The following is a 22,190-nucleotide window of genomic DNA, read 5'->3' on the forward strand; positions in this document are numbered from 1 at the left end:
CTGTGGTTGAACTAGGAATAATGACAACATTCTGTGGTTCAATCCTATGTTCTTCTATTTCATCAAAATCAAAAACTTCTCTTTCAATCAAAACATGATCATCTTCAAAAAACACTGCTCTCCCAGTCTCACCAAAACGTGTAAAGTTATTTGGACAGTAGAACCTATAGCCCTTAGTGCCTTCTGGATAACCAACAAAATAGCAGCTAGTTGTCTTAGGATCCAATTTCTTTGCTGTAGGATTATATAGTCTCGCCTCTGCTTTGCAGCCCCAAGTTCTCATATGATTAAGACTAGGCTTCCTTTTAAACCATAATTCAAAAGGAGTGCCAACTACACTCTTACTCGGAACTCTATTAAGTATGTAATTGGCAGTCTTGATAGCCTCTCCCCATAAGAAATCAGGGAGACATGCGTTACACATCATACTTCTAGCCATATCTTTAAGAGTCTTATTTCTTCTTTCTGAAACACCATTTTGCTGTGGTGTTCCAGGATTGGTGTATTGAGCAATGATACCCTCTTGCTGCAGGTATCTAGCAAAAGGGCCAGGATTTCTCCCACTTTCATCAAACCTCCCATAATATTCCCCTCCCCTGTCTGATCTTACAGTTTTTATCTTTGTGTCTACCTGGTTTTCAACTTCTGCTTTAAAGATTTTGAAAACCTCAAAGGCATTAGACTTTTCTGTATCAAATACAGATAGCCAAACCTAGTGTAGTCATCTATGAAGGTTATAAAGTATTTATAACCATTGTGTGTAGGAGTAGGGAAAGGTCCACAAATATCTGTATGAATTAATTGTAGGATACAATTGCTTCTGTTTGCAGTTTTCTTTCTTGCATTTGTCAATTCTCCTTTCACACATTCAACACAAAATTCATCCATGTCATCAAAATTCAAGGCTGGTAACACTTGTTCTTTGGTCAAGTTTTGTAATCTTTCCTTTGAGATGTGACCCAATCTTTTATGCCAAAGCTTGGATGAATTTCTTTTATCCAAAGCAAGTTTTACAGCAGTAGCATTCAAAATTAAATTGGACTCACTTTTGCAATTGAATTTAAACATATCATTCTCAAAAATTCCACTGCCAACAAGCTCTTTATTCTTAAACATTGAAAAACCAAGAACATCAAAATCAATCCTAAAATTCGACTTGACTAATCTACTAACTGAAACCAAATTTCTCCTCATGGAGGGAACATAACAAACATCAACTAAATCCAAAAAGAAACCAGTTTCTAACTTAATCCTAACTACTCCAATGTACTCCACTTGGACCTTCATTCCATTTCCAACGAACACCTTCACTTCATCCTTGTTTGGGTGCCTCTTGCTTATAAACCCCTGCAAAGAATTAGCCACATGAGTAGTTGCACCACTATCTAACCACCAAGTATCAGTCTGTATATCAACTAAGTTAGATTCAAAACATACTAAAACTTGACAAATGTTACCTTTAGCCTTCTTGTTTTCTAACCAACGTTTGTACCTTCTGCAGTCCCTCTTAAGGTGTCCAAATTTCTTACAAAAGAAGCACTTAATTCCAACAGGTTTGGTAACTTTAAAATTCTGGTTGTGCTTCTTAGCATGTGTAGAACTAGCAGCTTTTGCTTTTCCTTTGTCATCATCAGGCCTAAAATCATGAACCATATTAACCTGTCTATCATTCCTATCTTTCCTTATATTTTGTTCCTCATGAACACAAATAGCAATCAGATCATCTAGCTCCCAGTTCTCCTTTTGTGCAGTATAGGTACTTTTGATTTGCTTATATTCTGCAAGAAGTGAGTTGAGAGCAAAATGAACAAGCAAAGTGTCATCCACATTAACATTCAGATCACGCAGCTTTCCTCCTATGTCAATAAGATTGAGAATGTGCTCTCTGACACATCCATTACCATCATACTTTAAATCAGTGAGCTTGTTCATTAGAATACCAATCTCTCCTTTCTCAGATTCTTTGAATTTCTGTCCTATTGCAGCAAGAAAGCCTTTCGCAGTATCAGAAACAGGGATTCCACCTCTTACAGTCTCTGAGATGGATTTTCTCATAATAAGCAAGGCCATCCTATTAGCCTTTTCCCACTTGTCATAGAGAGATTTCTCTTCTGCAGTGGCATCTTCAGCAGGTTTCTGAGGTTCATCGATCCTTAAAGCTATGTCAAAATCCATAAGGCCAAGAGCCAATTCCAGATCTTGCTTCCATTTCTTGAAATTGGTACCAGTTAAGGTTTCAATTGAATTATAGTTCAATGAGGCATTCATGACTGAAAATTAAAATTAAACACAATCAAAAACTTTATCCCCATAGGCAAACGTTATCAACATGACCTTACTCACACCAATAGGCAGTAAGTCGATCATGCTTGAAGAACTAAAAGATGAAAATCCATATGAACTTAATTTTGTAAGTAAAGATTCCAACATCAATAGACAGAAGGATTCTTCTTACCAGTTCATATGGCTCACTTTCATATTTCACCACTGCTAACTACATCAAGCATGAAGACCTTACACCAATAGGCAGTAAGTTTTTCATGCCTGGGTCAATTAGCAGTGCAATCTGACCAATTGCTTTGAGTTCAAAATTCTCGAGCCAGCCAAACTGCTATAGCCCGTTTGGTTAAACTCAAGAATCAAGAAAACTTTGATCAAAACTTGTGTATAAGAATATTAATAATCATGTTATTGAGCAAGCAGATAGAAAATTAAAAACAACTACTTATTTCAGAAGATAGTCATATATTAGTCATGTAATTCAATAACTTCCAGATTTTTAAACATATAATCATGCTCTGATACCACTTGTTATCCTTATTGATTATATGTAAAAGAACACAAAGAATTACTAACCATGTCCTGCCATATCTCACCAGTAAGCCGAGCAACAAAACCTTCAAGAATGCTCTTCACACAGCAGCTCCTTATGCACAATAACTAGATGGGGTAATTTGTTGATTTGTGGTGGTGAGCTGTGTGTGAAGGGACCCTTGTATTTATACAGGCATACACCCCAACACTCCTTGCCCATCAAGAAGTTCTGGCGTGTTCCTATTGCCATCAGAAATATTAGTCCATGTCCTCTTAGAATTCAGAATCCCTTTAACTATAGGATTGGTCTTTTGCACATGTAAATCCTATAACCACAAGGCTAGTCCTTATTGAATTCCTCGATCAATTCTAAGACTTAGATTCCTTTGCAGACTAGGAGACCAATATGGTTTGTCTGTTAATAAAACCAGCTAACAGCAACTAGCCACCATAGTATTTTTTTTTTTAGAAAAGTGTAGATGTTCTTCCTCACAAGTTATAGGCCCAATCTGAAAGTTTGAATTAGATATATATTTTTTATTTCACATTTAAATAGACAACATTTACGCACAAGGAAATATCTCATCCGTCTTGTAAATTTAGCTTCTTTTTTGTTACCATGATGTTTGTGCGTTTTTTCTCATATTGAAAGATCTCCATGCTGTCTCTATTTGGATTTTAATTTTAGTTGATCATCACATGGTATTGATAGTTGCTGATTTTCGGTTGCAACTCATTGGGTGTGGCATACATATATTTGTTAGGCTTAATTATCGATTTACCACCCAAAATTGTAACTCATTCCCACTTTACCACCTGAAAGTTTTTTTGTCCCAGATTACCACCTGTAACTTACATCCGTGTCCCATTTTACCTTATTCCGTCAACAATTCCGTTAATGCTGACGTGGCGCGCTGGATGTGCGCCACGTGTCACATCTTTTTTGTATTTTTTGATTTTTTTGATTTTTCTATTTTTATAAACTTTGAAAATTAATTAAAAATAGCTCCGAACTTAGAAAAATACACGGAAAATTCCTACCGACTTGTCTTAACTAGTACTAATTTACTATGGGGTCAAAATGCCAATTTTCCCTCTAAAAATTTTCAAAAAATTTGGAAAGTCCAAATTTATTTCTAGAAAATTAAAATACTCTAGACTCTTTGAAAATTCATAGAATAATCTCCCGAACTCCAAAAAATATGAGGTCTGCACCGTTAGTCTTCTAAAAACTAACAATACCTTTCTCGTGAACACTTGCTACCCAAAAGATCTCTCGGTCTTAGAGAAAAATAAAATTCTCTATAAAATAAATTCTATAAAAATTCTAAAATTTCTGTAAAGTCTCGAAATAATTCTCTAAAACAAGCTTTTGGTAATTTTTCAAAATATTTTTGAGAATTTGTCCAAGAGTTTACGAAAATTCTAGAATTTTTTCTAGAATTTATTTAATAGAGGAAAGTTTATTTTAATTTTTTAGAAATAAATTTGGACTTTCTAATTTTTTTGAAAATTTTTAGAGGGTAAATTGGTAATTTAACCTTATAGTAAATTAGTGCTAGTCAAGACGAGTCCGTAGGAATTTTTTTTGTATTTTTCTGAATTCGGAGCTATTTTTAATTAATTTTCAAAGTTTATAAAAATAAAAAAATAAAAAAATGCGAAAAAATAAAAAAAAGATGTGACACGTGGCGCACATCTAGCGCGCCACGTCAGCATTAATGGCCAGATTGTCAGCATTAACGGAATTGTTGACGGAACAAGGTAAAATGGGACACGGATGTAAGTTACAGGTGGTAATCTGGGACAAAAAAACTTTCAGGTGGTAAAGTGGGAATGAGTTATAGTTTTGGGTGGTAAATCGATAATTAAGCCTATTTGTTATGCTATGAGTTATGTTTCTGAGTATGTTTATGTCTAGGAAGTATGGGTAATTCATATCTATTGCATTGTATAATATTAGTACTGGTATTTATGTTGTAGATGCCAGAAAACCACATGGGAGACTTGGCAACATGGGGGAAAGCTGAGGCTGCTCTCAAAGAAGCATTAGTTGAGACTTGCAAGCCCTGGGAGGTACTTTTACTTGATGCTCTTAATACTCTTAAGCATCTTGCTCACTCTTTTTTGGGTACCTAATGCAGCATGTTCATAAAAGTCATGTATAATAAAATGTATCCAATTTTCATTGTTCTTGAGCCGAAGTAGATCCTTGCTTATTTACTTTTGTGGTCATTCCAAATTAGTTTTAAAAACTTGTTGAAGCTCTGTCAGTCCCGTTTTTAACTAAGCCATTTTCTACTCTACTCATTCACCTCGGAGAGAGTAAAATTTTGTAATTGGTGGAATGTTGTTTTGGTCTGTTATCTGTACTTTGTTTTTTGTTTTTAAAGCTAGCACAATAGTATTTGCCCCTGAATTTCTTGATTTTGTATGGATGCTTACATTGTTAGTCATGTTACACAGGTGAAAGAAGGGGATGGTGCATTTTATGGCCCAAAAATAGACATTGGTGTATATGATGCATTGAAAAGAGAACATCAGTTGGCAACGATACAGGTATATGATGATCACTTTTTTATGTTTTACGATCTCTTGATGTTTCATTTTGTTGCTGTTATCATTTGGTAAAATGTTGTGGTTGCAGCTTGATTTTCAACTTCCCACTCAATTTGAGCTGTATTACTCAGCTGAGGGTGAAGATGGCAAGAGGGAGAGGCCTGTTATGATTCACAGAGCTGTTTTAGGTTCTGTAGAGCGTATGCTTGCTGTACTTTTGGAACACTACAAAGGGAAATGGCCCTTCTGGCTTAGTCCACGACAGGCAATTGTGTGTTCTGTCTCGTACATATCCGAGCCTTATGCTCTACAGGTAGCGTCTTTTCCTCCCTTCTTTTTTGGACCGACTCTACAGGTAGCTTGAGAGCGATTCTTGCTTCCAATTAGTGTTTGCTCGAGTATAGATTGTCTATCATCTGAGGCTATGAGCCATGCAGTTTCTTATGTCAGCTTGTTCAGATTTTGAGCCGAGCACTATATTTTTTGAGTACTCTCTCTTGGTGAGCTAATTCATGACCAAGTTAGAGTGTCTTTCATTGTTTTTCTATTTTTGACATTTTTGGATGTCGAGTTAGGTTAAGCAAACATCCAAACTGTCTGACCAAATACTGTCTGTGGAGAGTGGAGATTTAGATCATGGAATTATGGGTAGAGTGTTGGCCTCTAGTGCCCGACTTGATCATCTCTGTCATATCTATTTTCTTTATATTTATTGAAGTAAAATGTAGTTTTCAAGGTTTATATTAGGTTTTGGTCTGTACTCATTACTTGGTTAATAATTGAAAAAAAAAAAACTGTGCTTTGATAAATCTGAAATACAAAATTCTGTTGGTTACCGGTGAAGGAAACTGATCCAACCCAACCTGTCTTTGGTTAGGTTGGGAATTTTTTTGGTATTGTTTGGTTCAACTTCTGTTGGCAGCAATGTTGGATCATGAACTTCCAAGAAACTTAAGGCAGCCAAATTTCACCATGTTCTCCGACGAGGAAGACATGGTCTCGTCTGTCGAACACATTGCCAAGTTCACGGCCTAGTGTGGTGAGCACGCCAGAGATGAGGCTTTGAAGATGAGGATCTTTGTCTCTTCGCTCACATGTGCCGCGTTCAAATGATTCATGACTCTATGGCCCCATACTATAGGCACTTGGAGGGAGATTGAAGACGTTTTTCATGAGTAGTTTTACCATTACGAAGATGAGGTGTCAGTTGTGGACTTGGCGAGACTTTACAAAAAGGAGAATGAATCAGTCTCGGCGCACATTGCCAAGTCCCGACGAGCAAGGATGAACTGCAGGGTTCATTTGGCAAAGAAGGAATTTGCAAAACTCGCTCAGGCCGGTCTTGCGTTCGAATACATGAAGCATTTGGATGGAATCCATTTCCGTGATTTATATGAATTAGCTGATATGTGAGACCCGGTATTTTTCAAAGATTTATTTTAAATATTTTGAGATTTTATTTTAAGGATTTTGAGAATTTATTTAGAAATAAAAAGGGTTTTAATTTAATTTTTAAGTTTTGTTTTTAAATTGGGCTTGACCAAAAAGTTGACTTTTAAAATTAGTGGACTTTCGTCTTTGACTTTGGGTACGTTGGTTAGGTCTCGAGTCCACGAGTTCGTAGACACGAAGCAATCGTCGATCGGAAAATCAATACATTAATGGTTATGCCTGGGATGGAAAATTTCAGATATGTAATTAAGATGTAATGCAATTCTTATAAGTAAACTTGCATATGCGGCATAATTTGCAATTTTGGAACGCAAAGATAAACAGTTGATGAAAAGTACTTCTAATATCAATGTTTTGATACCATGTAGTTTTTAATAATTTGTTGATAGAAGCCTGTGTTGGCTAGTTTCATTATAGTTCAATTCTATGTAGTAATATTTAGTGTGCACCATACTGATGAGTTTTAGAGATTCAGTCTCTCAAGCATGAATATAGTGAGGGCACCCTAATTATTCAGTCTCTTAAGCCTGTGTTGGTATTGTTTGGTTCAGCTTCTGTTTATAATTTTGGAAAATGATCAAGTAGCTAATCTATTTTAATTCCTGTGGTTATGAGTTGTACAAATTGCCTGAGTTATATTTTGTAATGGATACATGCAATATCTATAATCTGAAGTCATGGATAAAAACTGTTGTTGTATTTTTGTAGGTGCGAGATCAGATCCATGAAGCTGGTTACTATGTCGATGTTGACACAAGTGGCAAAACAATTCAGAAAAAGGTACGCATTCATAACTTTGGCAGGATTTGATTGCAGGACTCTTGTATGATAATAAACTTTAACAGCTGTAAGGACATTGTGCATTTTATTTTCTGGTGATGGTGCTTTTGAAGTATGATTTTGTTAAGAAATATTGTGGTTAAACCTTGGAATAAATAAATACGGAATTCCTCATTCAAACCCAAATAATAAAACATATAATTGTTTTTTTCATGTTGTTAGAAATTCTGATATCATCTAAGCTGTGGTTTGATGACGTCAAATATGCCTACTATCCAATGTTTATATATTACATGCTGCAGTCTGTGGTGTTGCATAAATCAATACATTAATGGTTATGCCTGGGCTGGAAAATTTCATATATGTAATTAAGATGTAATGCAATTCTTATCAGTAAACTTGCATATGCGGCATAATTTGCAATTTTGGAACGCAAAGATAAACAGTTGATGAAAAGTACTTCTAATATCAATGTTGTGATACCGTGTAGTTTTTAATAATTTGTTGATAGAAGCCTGTGTTGGCTAGTTTCATTATAGTTCAATTCTACGTAGTAATATTTAGTGCGCACCATACTGATGAGTTTTAGAGATTCAGTCTCTCAAGCATGAATATAGTGAGGGCACCCCAATTAATTCTTTATGAATATTGCTTCACCGTTGTCAATTTGTTTGATGAACCGAGACATAATCTCGAGTAATTTTTATCGTTCAGCCCAGCCTTCTGTCCCTTGGATTGTTGTTTGTTTACTGATTGTTCTTGTCATTTCAGGTTCGGGATGCTCAACTAGCACAATACAACTATATTTTAGTTGTTGGCGAGAAAGAAGTTAAATCCGAACAGGTTATATTCATTTCTAATTTTCTAATATATCTATGCTGCGTTTCACCCTTTTATCAGTGTCTGACCACAAACATGAAATTCTGTTGTTCCTTTTGAATTACGCTGTCCTTCATCTGTTATGTTCTCGTTTATTGCAAATTTTCTTTGTACATGGCATTGTAGCATGGTTACTGAAAAAATTGAAAGCAATATTACTTTTTACTTTGAAACCATCAGACATCATAAGTCACTAGCACTGTCTATGAACCTGGTCCTTTCTTGTTAGTTATTATGAAATTTCGCAGTTCCATTGAGAAGTTTCTTTGATCTTTGTTGTTGTAGGTTAGCTTAAGAATGAGGGACAAAGTTGATGCGACCCCAATGTGCATGAAGAGTCTACTCCAACTCTTCAAAGGCAACCTTGAAGCTTTTTATTAGGATTCCTTTTGGTGAGATACCTTTTTAGTAACAAAAAATGGTAGTATCTTAATTATATCAATTGAGTATTTGTTTTCGTTTAAATTTCAATTTAAACTCGAGACCCTATCTTGTATTTGATGCTCTGAACTTGACACGCCACCGTGTTTAATATTGAAATTGGACGAACGGCTTTTCTGTATCTTTCATGCACATCAAGTTCATTGATATGGTTCATTTTCGTCTAATGCACTCTGGTGTTTAACATTGGATTACCTGATCCCATTTTAATCCCAAAAGCACTACTCCACCCAAAGTTCCAAACCGTACAACTAGTCTGGAATGTTAGAATATTTTCAAAAAATTATCCTTAATTTGAAACATATTTTCAACTAGTCTTGAATCTACGGTCTCTGTTAGTTAAATTATCCTTAAGTTGCCAACTGCATATGCATGATTAAAAGTTGTCTAATCATTTTGCAAAATGTAAATCAGAATCACACTTATACATGATTCTACTTAATCAATCGTGTCATCAATGGCAGCCGGAGATGCATATATATTTTCCTGGCAAGAGAAAACTACTATGCATATATCTTTGTATAAGATCTCTTGTAAAATATGCTATATATAGACAATACTTACTACCTTTTGGTACTATTATTTTAATATAAGTGAGATCTAGCAGTGCATTTCATCAATCATAATTGCACAATCTGATATTTCTGTATTGTTTTTGGTAAGAGAAAATTACTATCCACATATCTTTTTTTGCAACTACTATCCATATATCTTTGAGTAAATTTTATGTCATATTTCACGATCATTAAACCATGTATGATGGTACACTATATTGTACATTTGTACTCATGACTCTTAGTGATTGCAATGGGCAGTACATCTTCTTGATAAACATGCTCTTATGTCACCAAAATTTGTACGTTTGGGTAGAGGATAGCATATCTTAGCTAACTCATGTATTATTTTGAGATATTAATCATCATTATATAAAGTATCTTTTTATAAAAAAACATAAAAAACATAAAAACCATATATGATATATGAAGTCTTTTTTTGGTTTTTCGGCCAAATATGATATATGAAGTCTAACTAGATGGATCACAAAGGTTGGTATGTGAAATCACACTAAATATGTCCCTAAACCCTTGGATTAGTAGGTGAGTAACAATTCACTAGTTGGCAAAACTATTTTATTGAGGAAAATAGATAAGCTTAATTGTAATTCGTCCCAGCCAAAAGTAGACTCAGACTTTTTGGTCACATATCCTGATATCCATGTACTACTTCCCCAGTCTGGCTTATAAGTTATAACCGCTGCTTCATCATCTTCCATATCCCTATCCAAATGGCTGTAGACTTGTAGGGTTGATATGAGTCATATGACCCCTTGGACTAACCTCAATATGACATTTAGATATGCATATATATACAGGAATCGCGTGAAGTTGTACTTGAAAAATCATTGAACTTATTTATTCTAGAAAATAGAGTTAGTATACAAGTAAAATTATTAGACTGTGAAAACATTTAAGTTATTGACTATATTTATTATAAAATAAATGAGTTACTACACTTATGAATATTCCCATCAAAATCTAACGATAGGACCCGCCTTCTTAGGAGATACTAAATATATTGATATCAGTAATATAGATAGACTGGGATTCATATATTCTACAATTATAATAGAATGGGATCTTTATACCAATATATATACATATACGTAAAGGAGTAATAAAATATCAACATGTGGCATAGAAAAGAATAAGCCTCCAGGATCAAAATTGATTTCCACAACATAGATGAAAACCCATTAAGACTTGGCAGTATATGGTGATTAGTAAGATAATATGTGAGACCCCGAAAAAATTTTCGTGTTTTATTTCGTGTTTTACTGACCAAATAGATGATGTATTATTGCTTTTTGTGGAGGGACTCCGATCTGTAGAGAAGAGAGGGAGAGTAGAGAGAGAGAGAGAGATAGAGAGAAGAGAAGAGAGAGAGAGAGAAAGGGGTCGGAGGTTGGGGAGGGAGGGCGGGTTGGGCTTGTGGTTTTTTTGTTTTTTTAAGTTTTTTATTTTTATGTGGTTGGATTACACATGTTTCTTATTTTTAATTATTTTGATTTGATAATGATAGCTCTAAATGAGTATGCACCATAGGATGTTATAAAAGACATGTATCACTTTATAATTAAAAGGTTAATAAGGTTAGTAGATTAGAGTGCTTAGAAGAGGATCCGGATCCCGATTTTTAACACAATTTCAGTCATTAATAGTTGTTAATTTATTAACAACTGAAATTGAGATCAAAATCACATTTTATTTAGATCAAATTTATGAAAGAATATCACATTCTCGGCTGGCTTTCTCTGCAATTTTCAATCATGGTTGTAAAAGAGAGTTTCACAAGTAATGCATGTCAAGAGAGAATGACTCTGTAGACCCCTTAATCCTACAAATTTGGCCCTTTTGACTAATTGGGTATGGGCATTTTATTTAGGATATCAAGTAAACATAATTTTATTTTTCATGTCTCGTACAAATATAGAGTTGGACTTTTGATCAAAATATAGAGCTGAATTTTTTTTTTTTTAGGAAACTTTGACTTAAATCCCTCAAGTGAACAGTTGTTAGAGTAAAGTCGGCATTGTTTCCAAATTCATAATCAAATCCTTTATATTCGTAATCAAGTCCTTTTATGCCACCTAAAATTTTATATTTCAAAATTGTCTATATTATTAATTTAAATATCTAAAAAAGATAATTCATGAGATCTAAATCTCAATACTTTGTGGGATTTAAATACCATAAATTAAGAGATTTAAATTCCACAATCTAAGAGATTTTTATCAAAAAATTTATGAGATTTTAATTTTAGAAATCTCAAGAATTATGAGATTTGAACTCTAAACTTAAATTCTAAACCCTAACCTCTAACTTACCCTAACTTATACCATAAACCCAAAACCACCAAAACCAATATCTTCAAGCTAGCCTAAATATATGGATTGGTACATTTTAATTGTACCAAATACACATATTGGTACATTTCAGTTGTACCAATACGTGGGTTAGTACATTTTAGTTGTATCGAAAGCACCACAGACCAAATTAAGCTGAATCCCAAATACGCAAATTGGTACATTTAGGTGTACCAAATACATAGATTGGTACATTTTAGTTGTACGAAATAAGGAGTTTGGTACATTTCAAATGTACCAATATGTGGCTTGGTACATTTCGACTAAACCAACATTCATTTGATTTTCATAATCAAAGCTTCGAACTACATCAACTCACCTTATGTGGAGAGAGAGAGAGTGAGAGAGAGAGAGAGAGAGAGAGAGAGAGAGAGAGAGATAGAGAGAGAGAAGCTACACTCATCACCCAATGGTAAGCAAAATCAATTATGATGACAATTATGAGATCACAACTTTACATGTGTACATGGAGGATAACAATTTGGAGATCAAACATGCGTATGAATCTCTCATCTTCGCAGAGAGGGGGAAGATATGCAGAAAGAAAGAAGAAGAGATAGGGAGAGATATATTTTGATGATAATTATCTCATGCAATAAATTGAAATTCAATATAAATAGGTAGAAATCATTACATTTTTAAGTATAAATAGCTGGGCTTCATCTGTTATCTTACACATTCATTCAAACTTGTTTTACACAACAAAAGAGAGGGAAAGTTAGAAAGCCAGAGTTCTGAAGGAGAAAGGTCTTAAGGTTAGAATTTTAGTTCTTATTTGAGATTTAAAATTTTTTTTTTTTCTGAAATTAGTTTTGGGGTGTCCAAATCAATTTTCAAAATCTTGTTTTAGATTCCAATGTTTTTGTAGTCTAATTTCAAAGTTATGTTGTTATTATGTTATTCGGACTCTTTAGGTTCAGTTTTATTGTTTAAAGTTTGAAAAGAAGTGGAGGGAAAGATTTTCATAAATTCTGGAAAAATTTTCGTCAGATTTGGACTCTCAACTTTGGACAACGATTTCTCTCAAACTTGAGCTCCGTTTTTGAAACCCAATATATGGTTGAACAACTGGTTGTATAATCTTTCCAACTAGTATTCATTTGTCAAATTCCATTAAGTTTTGATGGGTCAAAAATAGTGCTAAAAAACAGCTTCATGAAACAGCCAAATTTTTGCATTTTTGTTGAAGAAGATGATGAACAGTATTACTGTTCATTCCCACTCGCACCACAGGAGAGTGGCGGCGCGTGGGGCTATTTCTGGCCACTTTCCGGCCAGTTCTTAGTTCCATTCTCACTCCATTTTTCATCCCAAATCCAATGGAATTGGTTTCGAGACCATCCGAGACTCGTAGCTTTGTGTGTGAATTACACTCTCTTTTTGGAGAGTAAAAATAAATAAAATAAAATCTAATTAATATTTTCTTTTCTTTTATGTACTTGTATGTTCGGGTTAGACTCGGAAGTGTTATTTGAAGCTCTGAATCAAGGTAGGGAATATTTGGGGAACTTCTACGATTGAAATTTTGACTTTATTAAACTCTGTGATATTTGTATGACATTATGTGAATTATATGTTGAATGTTCTATCTCATTTTATTTGACATACTTGAATTTATTATTGTCAATTAAATTTTATTATATTTATATTCGCATTTGGGCATGAAAGTAAGTATGGAAGTTGTTGGGAAAGGAAAAGTATGGAAATATTGGAAGTTTTTGTGTAGTTGAGTCCGAACTCTCGGTAAGTACCAGATCTCAAGTCAGCCTAGGTAATTCAGGACTGGCGACAGGGAGAAGGACAAGATGACTAGAAAAAATGGGAATTTAGGTTGATGGTATTTTGGATGTTAGTCTATATATTGAAGCACTCGGGACCACAGTGGTAAAATACACGATATGAGACGTGTGGTCTGTTTGTTTTAATATATAGGTTAATGGGAATAGAAATGGTGGAGTTGGCATTGCATCAAACATTATTTATATTTATCATGTCATATTTTCTTGTCACTTAGTTTAGTTTAGTCAATTGTTCATGAGAAGCGTTTCTCTACTGAGCTAAGGTTGCTCACCCCTTTATAGATTTTGCAGGTACTGAAATGGAGCCTTAAAATTATTGAAGCATAAGAATATAATGTATATATGTATAAAGTTGTGTGGTGTGCTAAAATAAGGGACTACCAGTGAGTAGTTTATGTAAAATATGATTTTGTGTAAATTGTGTACAATATAATTAATGTAAGTGTTTGTTTATTAGTTTTTGGGTACTTATTTATTATTTCTGTCATATCCTGATTTTAGAAATTTTATTTCTTTAATTAAGATATGATTCACACTTTAACTCAATAAAATTAAATTAGTATGAGTTGGGGCGTGACAGTTGAGGTCAGGTAGTAACTCTCAGCCATGGTCCTTTTTCTGCCTAGTCTTGTGCTAGAATTTCACCCAGAAGTGTTTATGATGACTCTAAGCATGAACTCAAATGAAGTTGATACAGGGCTTAAAGCTAGTAAACTCAAATAAAAACAATAAACTTTAAAGAGGATCGAAAGTAAACTCAATATGTCGAGGATGTGATTGGTAGCTGATGGAAGTTCATACCAAGAATCTAATCATGCTTTCCATCCTTGAACAAACCATGTTGATAGTAGAACAAGCAAAAGTTGTTTTGTGTCAATTCAAAATAGCCAAGTAAAATAAAGAAATACTAACTCGAGGATAAAGCTGGAGTGCAAATAGGTCTTTACCCAACAAATGTTGGTCAAGGAATGGATGATGACCTTCAGGTATTTCAAAGCATTATGACAAAAGTTAGAAATAGCAGATCTAGAAAACAAAGTTCATTAAGCTTAGAACCAAAGAGAGAAATACATAAACTACTCTTAAAGTGTTCATAAAGAACTTACAATAAAACAGTAAAAGAAAAGCAATAAAGATAACAACAACAAATAAAAGCAATGAGCTTCCGATATCTGTAAATAACTAAAAAATGTCTGTCTTCAATGACAGTGATTACCTAAAAGACAAGAAAGTTACAGAAACTAGAATGAAAAGACTAAGAAAATTAAGAGTCGCTTTGAATATTCAAAGGAAAAGGGTTAGCCGCTTTGGGATATGATTTTTTGTTTGGGAGGTTGATTATGCTCATATTCCTTCTATAGCTTAGTATTTATATCACCTTCTGAGATTAGGGTTTGCCATGACCTCATATGGATGGACTCCACGTGTAAGGCCCTTTTTTATCTCCTTTTGAACCTTACCTAACCTTGTACTATTGCTAACTTTATGCATGCCACCTCTTGTCCTTTCCCAGCTGGAATAGTAACATGGCAGTGTCACTTGTTAGAGCTTGTTCCCTTAGGTGATGTCATGAGATTCATGTTGTCGGCTTGTTAACTCTGGCCCACTTTGTTGAATGGCCAGTTATGGTTGAAGAGTATGCTTTGGGTCGGGAAGGTGTATTCTTTGGCCGTGAAGTCAGGGCTCTCTGTTGACTATTTGTGACTTGTCTTATAGCCTTTTTCCACGTGGCAATTTTAAGGTTAGCCCTTACAGAGGGGTGTTTTGCACACAAAAGAATAGTCCTTTTCTTTCTTTTGCAGAGAGATAGATGAATTGGGTACTTTTCTGAAGTTTGCTATTTTCTTATGCTATGCTTTGTACAAAGGTTAAGAAAGGTTGCCATGAGATTGTAAGAGCAAATGGGTGTCTTTCTTAATTTTTGTTTATTCCCCACTGTGAGAGAAGAGAGACGATCCCTTTTTTAAAAAAGGAAAGATTAGAGCCTGTTTGGTATTTTATTCAAAAACTAATTTTTTTTTTCAAAAATAAAAAAACAAGTTTTAGTCAAGAAAACGTGTTTGGTAGACCATTTTCAAAAACAATTTTTAGAAAAAAATTAAAAAACATGCCTCTTTTTAAAAATGATAAAACATCGTTTTTTTTTTTTTTTTTACACTTCCTTCTTTCTTAGTTGTCATCATTTTTTAAATTTAAAAGTTGTTTTCAAATTTCATTCCAAACAAGTTTTCAAATTTTAAAAACTCACATTTAAACAAAAATCTTAATTTTTGAAAAAAAAAATTTGAGTAGGATACCAAACAGGCCCTTAATTTTTCCCCCTTTGTACATTGAGAGAGAAGAAGAATAAGGGTAAGAGGAGAGATGAGGACAAGTTGTCCATGTAGTGATTTTTGTTTGTTCTTCCTCACTGTGAGAGAAGAGATGGTGGACTTTTTGCATAAAAGGAATGGTTTTTTCCCATGTTCTAAACAATGGGAGAGAGGAAAACATGAGTGAACATAGATTTTTGCCGAGTTCTCACAGACGGTGCCAATCTATTGATGCAAAAAACTATACATCAACGTAAAATATGAATAGTAGGCGTAGAAACATAAAAAATCAAGAACGCAAGAAATTTATGTAGATCACTAAACTTGGGCTACATCAATAGTCTATATATTTCTTTTTTCTTTTTTGTATTGGAGAGATTACAATTTTGTATTGAGAGCACTACCCTCTCTAGCTTGTGGAAAGCCACTCAAATGCTATGTAAAAAATATAAAATCAGAAGTTCATTGCTCTATAGGCAACATATGGGCAATTGGAAAATTGGGCCAAGTAGGCAAGTGGGTAGTTGGGCTAATGGGCTTCTTCTTTTTAGAGCTCTTTATGCTTCTTCAATCACCAAATGGGTCTTTCTCATTAAACTCTTTAATATGGGACCCAATAGACGGCGAGACGTCATTCAGTGGTTGGCTTGGGGCTCAGTTTCCTATGCTAATCCGTTCTTTCTCTATTGACAAGTCAATGTGCCAAATGGCACATTTGGTTAGACTATTAAATCTATTGAGGTGAACCCCTATATATACTAATTACATGAGTAGAAAAGACAAATTACATAGTTATTTAATTGTAAGAAATTATAGATAATTATATAATCATAGGTGAAATCGTCCATAGTCACTAACATGATTATAGGGCATCCATTATCCCATTATTTAGACATGAATTTTTATAAAAGGAAAACGGGTGCGAAGGAGTTTCACCCGATAGATTTACAATTTTTTTCTTTTCTTTTACCTTCATAAAAGGCCACGTCGCTAATTATCTACGTAAGATCTACAAACTTCTTATTATACGTTAACAACCAAGCAATGTCCTTTCTCTCTAGTAGTATCATATTTCATTCTTCTCTTTGCTGGTCATTACTCATGACAGAAGGACATTTCTTGGCCGATGGCCCCACTGACACATTTTAGATTTTGTTTTCCTAAGCTGTATTCCAAAGTTTTCCATCGAAAAACAAAGAGAAAAGGCTGTATATATTCTAAAGTTTGATTGGCCCAAAACCCACTTACATATCTTTAAGATATAAATGAGAGGACCTACGTATCTTTTTTTATTTTCTTTAGCATATGATGACATGAAAATACTTATTCATAATGATAATGTCACACCTATTTCTCTCCCCCCACCTACAAGTGATTTGTACTTTTGAGTCACTATTACAACATTAATGTTAACTTCATCTAAGAAGAAAGAATCATGCTTATCAAATTTTGATGTGCCGTAACTTTACAATTATGCATTGTCACCTTATGGTTTAATAAGTGTTGTTTCTCCCTTGTAACTTTTTATAGTATTTTATTTCTATTTTATAAGTTGCCATTGCTTTCCTTAAGAAAGTTTATCAACTCAGCAAAGATTATTCTTTTACAAACTTTTATAAAAAGATAAGCTTTGCTGAGTTGATCAATTTTTACATGGTTTTAAAAGAATTTGCAATTTTTAAAATTCTTATGATTTTAACTTTTAAAATTAACTCAAAAAAATGAAATATAAGTTAGTTCAAAGTTGCAGTTTTAACATGAAAATCTCAAAATTTGTTGTAACAGTCTAATAAAAGAGAAGGTGTACGATGTACTCATATCACTAAGACGTGTCGGGGTGTGTAAGGATTTTCATTTTCATTTTTATAGCTTAAAATTACATAATCATATCATGCCCCTTATAATTTATATTAGGTTGCAATCAAGTCCAAATCTCTAATTTTATTAAAGGAATGGACAGAATGAAGATGTGACCATCCTTAAATTTTCAAAATTTTTATAAAAAAACAAGAGAATATCCTTCTAAATCAAATGTTTATGGTGGGTTAGTGATTGGATATTCTAAAGGCACACTCTCGGCCACGCGCCGCCATACCTCATCTACGCCGACCACGAGCACCGCGAGCTGGTCCTCGCCATTCGCGGCCTCAATCTGGTCAAAGAAAGCGACTACAAGCTGCTGCTGGACAACAAGCTCGGGATGCAGATGTTCGACGGAGGGTACGTCCACCATGGGCTGTTGAAGTCGGCGATTTGGCTGCTCAACGAGGAGGGCGAGACTCTGAAGCGCTTGTGGGTCGAGAATGGGGCTGATTACGACATGGTGTTCGCGGGTCACTCGTTGGGGTCCGGTGTGGCCTCGTTGTTGACGGTGATTGTGGTCAACCACAGGGACCGCTTGGGTGGGGTCCCCAGGAATAAGGTTCGCTGTTACGCTTTGGCTCCCGCGCGCTGTATGTCCTTGAATTTGGCCGTCAAGTATGCCGATGTTGTTCACTCGGTTGTCTTGCAGGTGGGTTAAAGATGTTATCGAATTTGTACAATGAATTTCCATACCGTGTGGTACTTAATACTTATGGAGCCAAGGGTAAAGAATTTTAGAATGAATGCAAGCATGCCACTTGCAGATGGGGTTTTGCATCCCTTGCACATTCCAGCATCTCCTAAATCTTCACAATCACTCTTTAGGTTCTACCTAGGAATTTGATGCTTCTTAGTTTTTCATTGCATGCATATTTCACGGGTACATTAGTCTTTAAACTTAGAATGATTGTAATTTCTATGACAAGGTTTATCATTCTACTTGCTCATTAACTAAATAGTACATTCAAGGTTCTGGAGTGTCATTAACTAATGAAGTTGGAATCAAAGTGGGGTTGAGGCCAGGTGCATTAGCCATCATTAAATGCAAATTTTGGTATATACATTCAGTACTACAATAAGCAGAATGAGAACTTTGCCAAACCATTCATACACGAACTAGTAACATGAAAAACATCATTGTAATTCTTGTCTTCTTTTTCTTTCTTTTTGGGACCAATAATTGTGATTCTTGTGTAACAAGTGTTTCACTAGATTAGAGGTGGCTACAGGTTCATATATGAGATAAATGATTTGTTAGAAATGCAGTCCTGTTTTTAATTATTTTCTGCCTTTTACCCTTTCAGCTATAAAGTAAAAGCAGATTTCTGCCTCTTAAATGGTATAAAACCCTCTTTTATGTATTACAGAAAATAAGGAGAAAAAAGAAAATTAAACTTTGATTGGTCATGGCCAAAGGTTTGGATATCAAATATATTACCATTTCAAAAGTTCTCTTTGTTAGGCACTCTGTGTCGGAGTATGTCCTTGGTGAATACATCTTCTTATGTCATGTTAAGGTCTGCTAATTGTGATGAACTGCTGGGTACTTAATATCAATGCTTTGCATTTCTGAAAGAAATCCATTATAAACATTCAGCTATGCAGCTGGACTGTTATACCTTACTTTTGCATTGAGTTAAATCATTCTAATATTCATGTGCAAGTTTTAAAATTAAGAAAGTCTTGAATGTCTACGAGGGCTTTTGAAAAGACAGTGATGATATGTTCCTACTGAAACTGTTGCGTTCATCTGATGATTGGGTTCCTAACTACTTGGTATAACAGATGTGGAAGGTATCCTCCAGAGGTCAGAACTGCTATTCCTGTTGATGGGAGATTTGAACATATTGTCTTGTCATGTAATGCCACATCTGATCATGGAATTATTTGGATAGAAAGGGAAGCAGAGAAGGCTTTAGAAGTAAGTGGAACATAACATTCAACATTGTACAAGTGCAAACATTATCTTCACTTTTCTACATAGACTACCATGAGTAATCATTGTTCATAAATAAAAGAAGATTGAATATCATGTGCCTAATCTTATGATATTTTCAGTACTTTTTTATTATTATTTTGGATAAGCATGATTTCTCGAACTGTTGATACAAAATTTACAATCGAACTTAGAAGGCGGCTTGAGAGTTTAATTCATTTCATTTTTTTAAAGTTATATATAATGTTTAGCTCAATGATAATTTTTGGAATATGAAAAATATAAACATTCTCTTTATTCTCCTGTTTAAACTAACCATAATCTGTTGGTTAGCTTCTAGAATTGTCTAGAAAAAGAACGAGAGAAGAAATCATTTCATAAGGGTCTTAATGTTTATAAACGATCTTTGTATTGACTAAAGCCATGTGGCGGATGCATGTGCCTTAAGGCTGTCTTTGGTTGGAGGAAAGAGGGACAAGAAGTAAAGAAGATCGGCCATGAGAGGAGTAGCCCAAATCCTTATAAGCCACTAGCAAGGCCCTCACACCTTCAATGTGAGATTTCTTTCAACAGTTAGTTTAAGAAGGAGAGAGCCCAAGAGACTGTCTTTGGTCTTTTTACTTAGTTTAAGCAGAAATAAACGGAGGGAGAAGATCGGAAGGGAAGATAGCCTGTCTGTGACCTTGTCCCTACATTTACAAAGCAACCCAATTGCTTGAAGAAAAAGCTTTCCCTTTCTTTCCCTATCATTTGTTTTCTCCCTCCTTTCGATACTGAAAATTGTTTATGTACCAACATGTGGGCATGGATTCAATTGTCAGAATGTCTTATGTTTTTCCCTTACTATGATATTTCTTATTGTTTAGATAGTGTCATATAGAGAATGTCCATTGGTACCATGCCAGTGATGACTGTGCGATGGGTTTGTGATATCCAAGTCATCTGCTGCAAGGCTTGATAAATTTCTCCTGATCATAATTGACTCTTAATAATTCTGTCTCCTTTTTTTTTTTTTTTTTTCTCCCTGAGAATACTAATATATGTGAATCATAATTTAAAGTAAAAGATTGATTTGAGATTTTTTCCTTAATGCTTTTGGATTATTAATGCTTAGCTTTTGCTGTTGAATAATTACTGACAATTCATGGAATTACTCTTCAGAGAATGAGGGAAAGTGGTGCTGAGACCATAACAACTGCTCCAAAAGTACAAAAACTAGAGAGGTTGCAGACCATTGAACAAGAACACAAACATGCATTGGAAAGGGCCGTCAGTTTGAATGTACCTCATGCTACAACAGGCAACGAGGAAGCTTCCAAGGACGAAAACCCAGAGGCCCGGCAGAATGAGAGTGAGAGTGGGACTGAGAGTGAAGTTGCTAGTGACGCAAAGTCAAAGTCCACTGGTTGAAAAGCTTTTCAAGAAAAAGGAGTCTGGAGATGTACTGCTTGATAGAGATGCAAATGCCCCTGAATAGCAGCATTTTTTTTCTCTCAGTTTAGCTTTGTGTTTTCTCTTTAAGGTTAGGTTTTTTGTGAATATTTCATGCTTCTTTATTTGTTTCTACCGGTTAATTTTTGGGGATCATTTTACCTCGACTATATTAGAAATTGTACATCTTCTCATGTAACACGGTTGTCAGAATTACATACGATCCCGGGCACATTGCCCATGACGGAATTATGAATGCAGAGAATACTCATATTCAGTCCTCAAACTTATTAAGTTGTCCGGTCTTTTGTTCTGTATGCTTTATGACATTATAGGATAACGAAATGGTACCGTATGTCTGAAATGGAACCATATACGTGTGAAATGGTACTGTATGTGTGTCTACCTGTGTGTATATATATAAGGTCCGTTGATATATGTTATCTATATTAAAATAATAGTATCAGAGTAAAAGACTTGAAAAAAATAGCAAATTACAAATAAATTAATAAAATATTTAACAATTTCATAATAGTTAAAATACAATTTGGGTTCCTAGAATGGTCACATGTACAAATTTGCTAATCACATATTAGTCAATGGGCCCAACTTAATTTGGGTGGCCCTATACTATTTCTAGTGTTGAATTACTATCATACCCTTCCAAAATTTTTTGACTCAATTTTAAAAATGGCGACTGTCACACAATCACCAAGTCTAAAAACTGTAACTGTGTGACAGTTTTAGTTAAAAAAGACAACTCTGTGATAGTTACCAATTAAAAAAGGGTAATTATGTGACAGTTATCAATGAAAAAACATAAAAACGGTAACTGTCACACAGTTTTCAATTAAAAAAGTCAATTGTGTGACAGTTACCAATTAAAAAAAACATGTGGTTGTTATTGAGTTATATGTAATGTAAAAAATTAGACATTGGTGATGTCAGCAGCATGTCAGCACAGTGGCAATATCCATAAATAAGTTTATGTTACTTTCATT

General features: G+C 34.5%; 1 protein-coding gene and 1 pseudogene across 2 annotated transcripts; both read left to right on the top strand.

Moving 5' to 3' along the window:
* The first annotated feature begins 4,807 nt into the window (after window positions 1–4,807).
* On the top strand, window positions 4,808–8,961 carry LOC147286151 (threonine--tRNA ligase, mitochondrial 1-like). The gene is made up of 6 exons (XM_086242567.1): window positions 4,808–4,890; window positions 5,281–5,373; window positions 5,462–5,686; window positions 7,534–7,605; window positions 8,377–8,448; window positions 8,770–8,961. Exons 1-6 carry the CDS (start codon window positions 4,813–4,815, stop codon window positions 8,863–8,865), a joined length of 636 nt encoding a protein of 211 aa, XP_086098693.1. The 5' UTR covers window positions 4,808–4,812; the 3' UTR covers window positions 8,866–8,961.
* Window positions 8,962–17,911: 8,950 nt separating this feature from the next.
* LOC147286152 (uncharacterized) lies at window positions 17,912–21,411 on the top strand (annotated as a pseudogene). The gene is made up of 6 exons (XR_015121786.1): window positions 17,912–17,928; window positions 18,027–18,471; window positions 18,782–18,845; window positions 19,285–19,339; window positions 19,608–19,743; window positions 20,920–21,411. The product of XR_015121786.1 is annotated as an uncharacterized LOC147286152 (transcript).
* The last annotated feature ends 779 nt before the right edge of the window (window positions 21,412–22,190 follow it).

Source organism: Dryas octopetala, chromosome 4, assembly GCF_963921425.1.
Source record: "Dryas octopetala chromosome 4, drDryOcto1.1, whole genome shotgun sequence".
Taxonomy (NCBI): Eukaryota; Viridiplantae; Streptophyta; class Magnoliopsida; order Rosales; family Rosaceae; genus Dryas; species Dryas octopetala.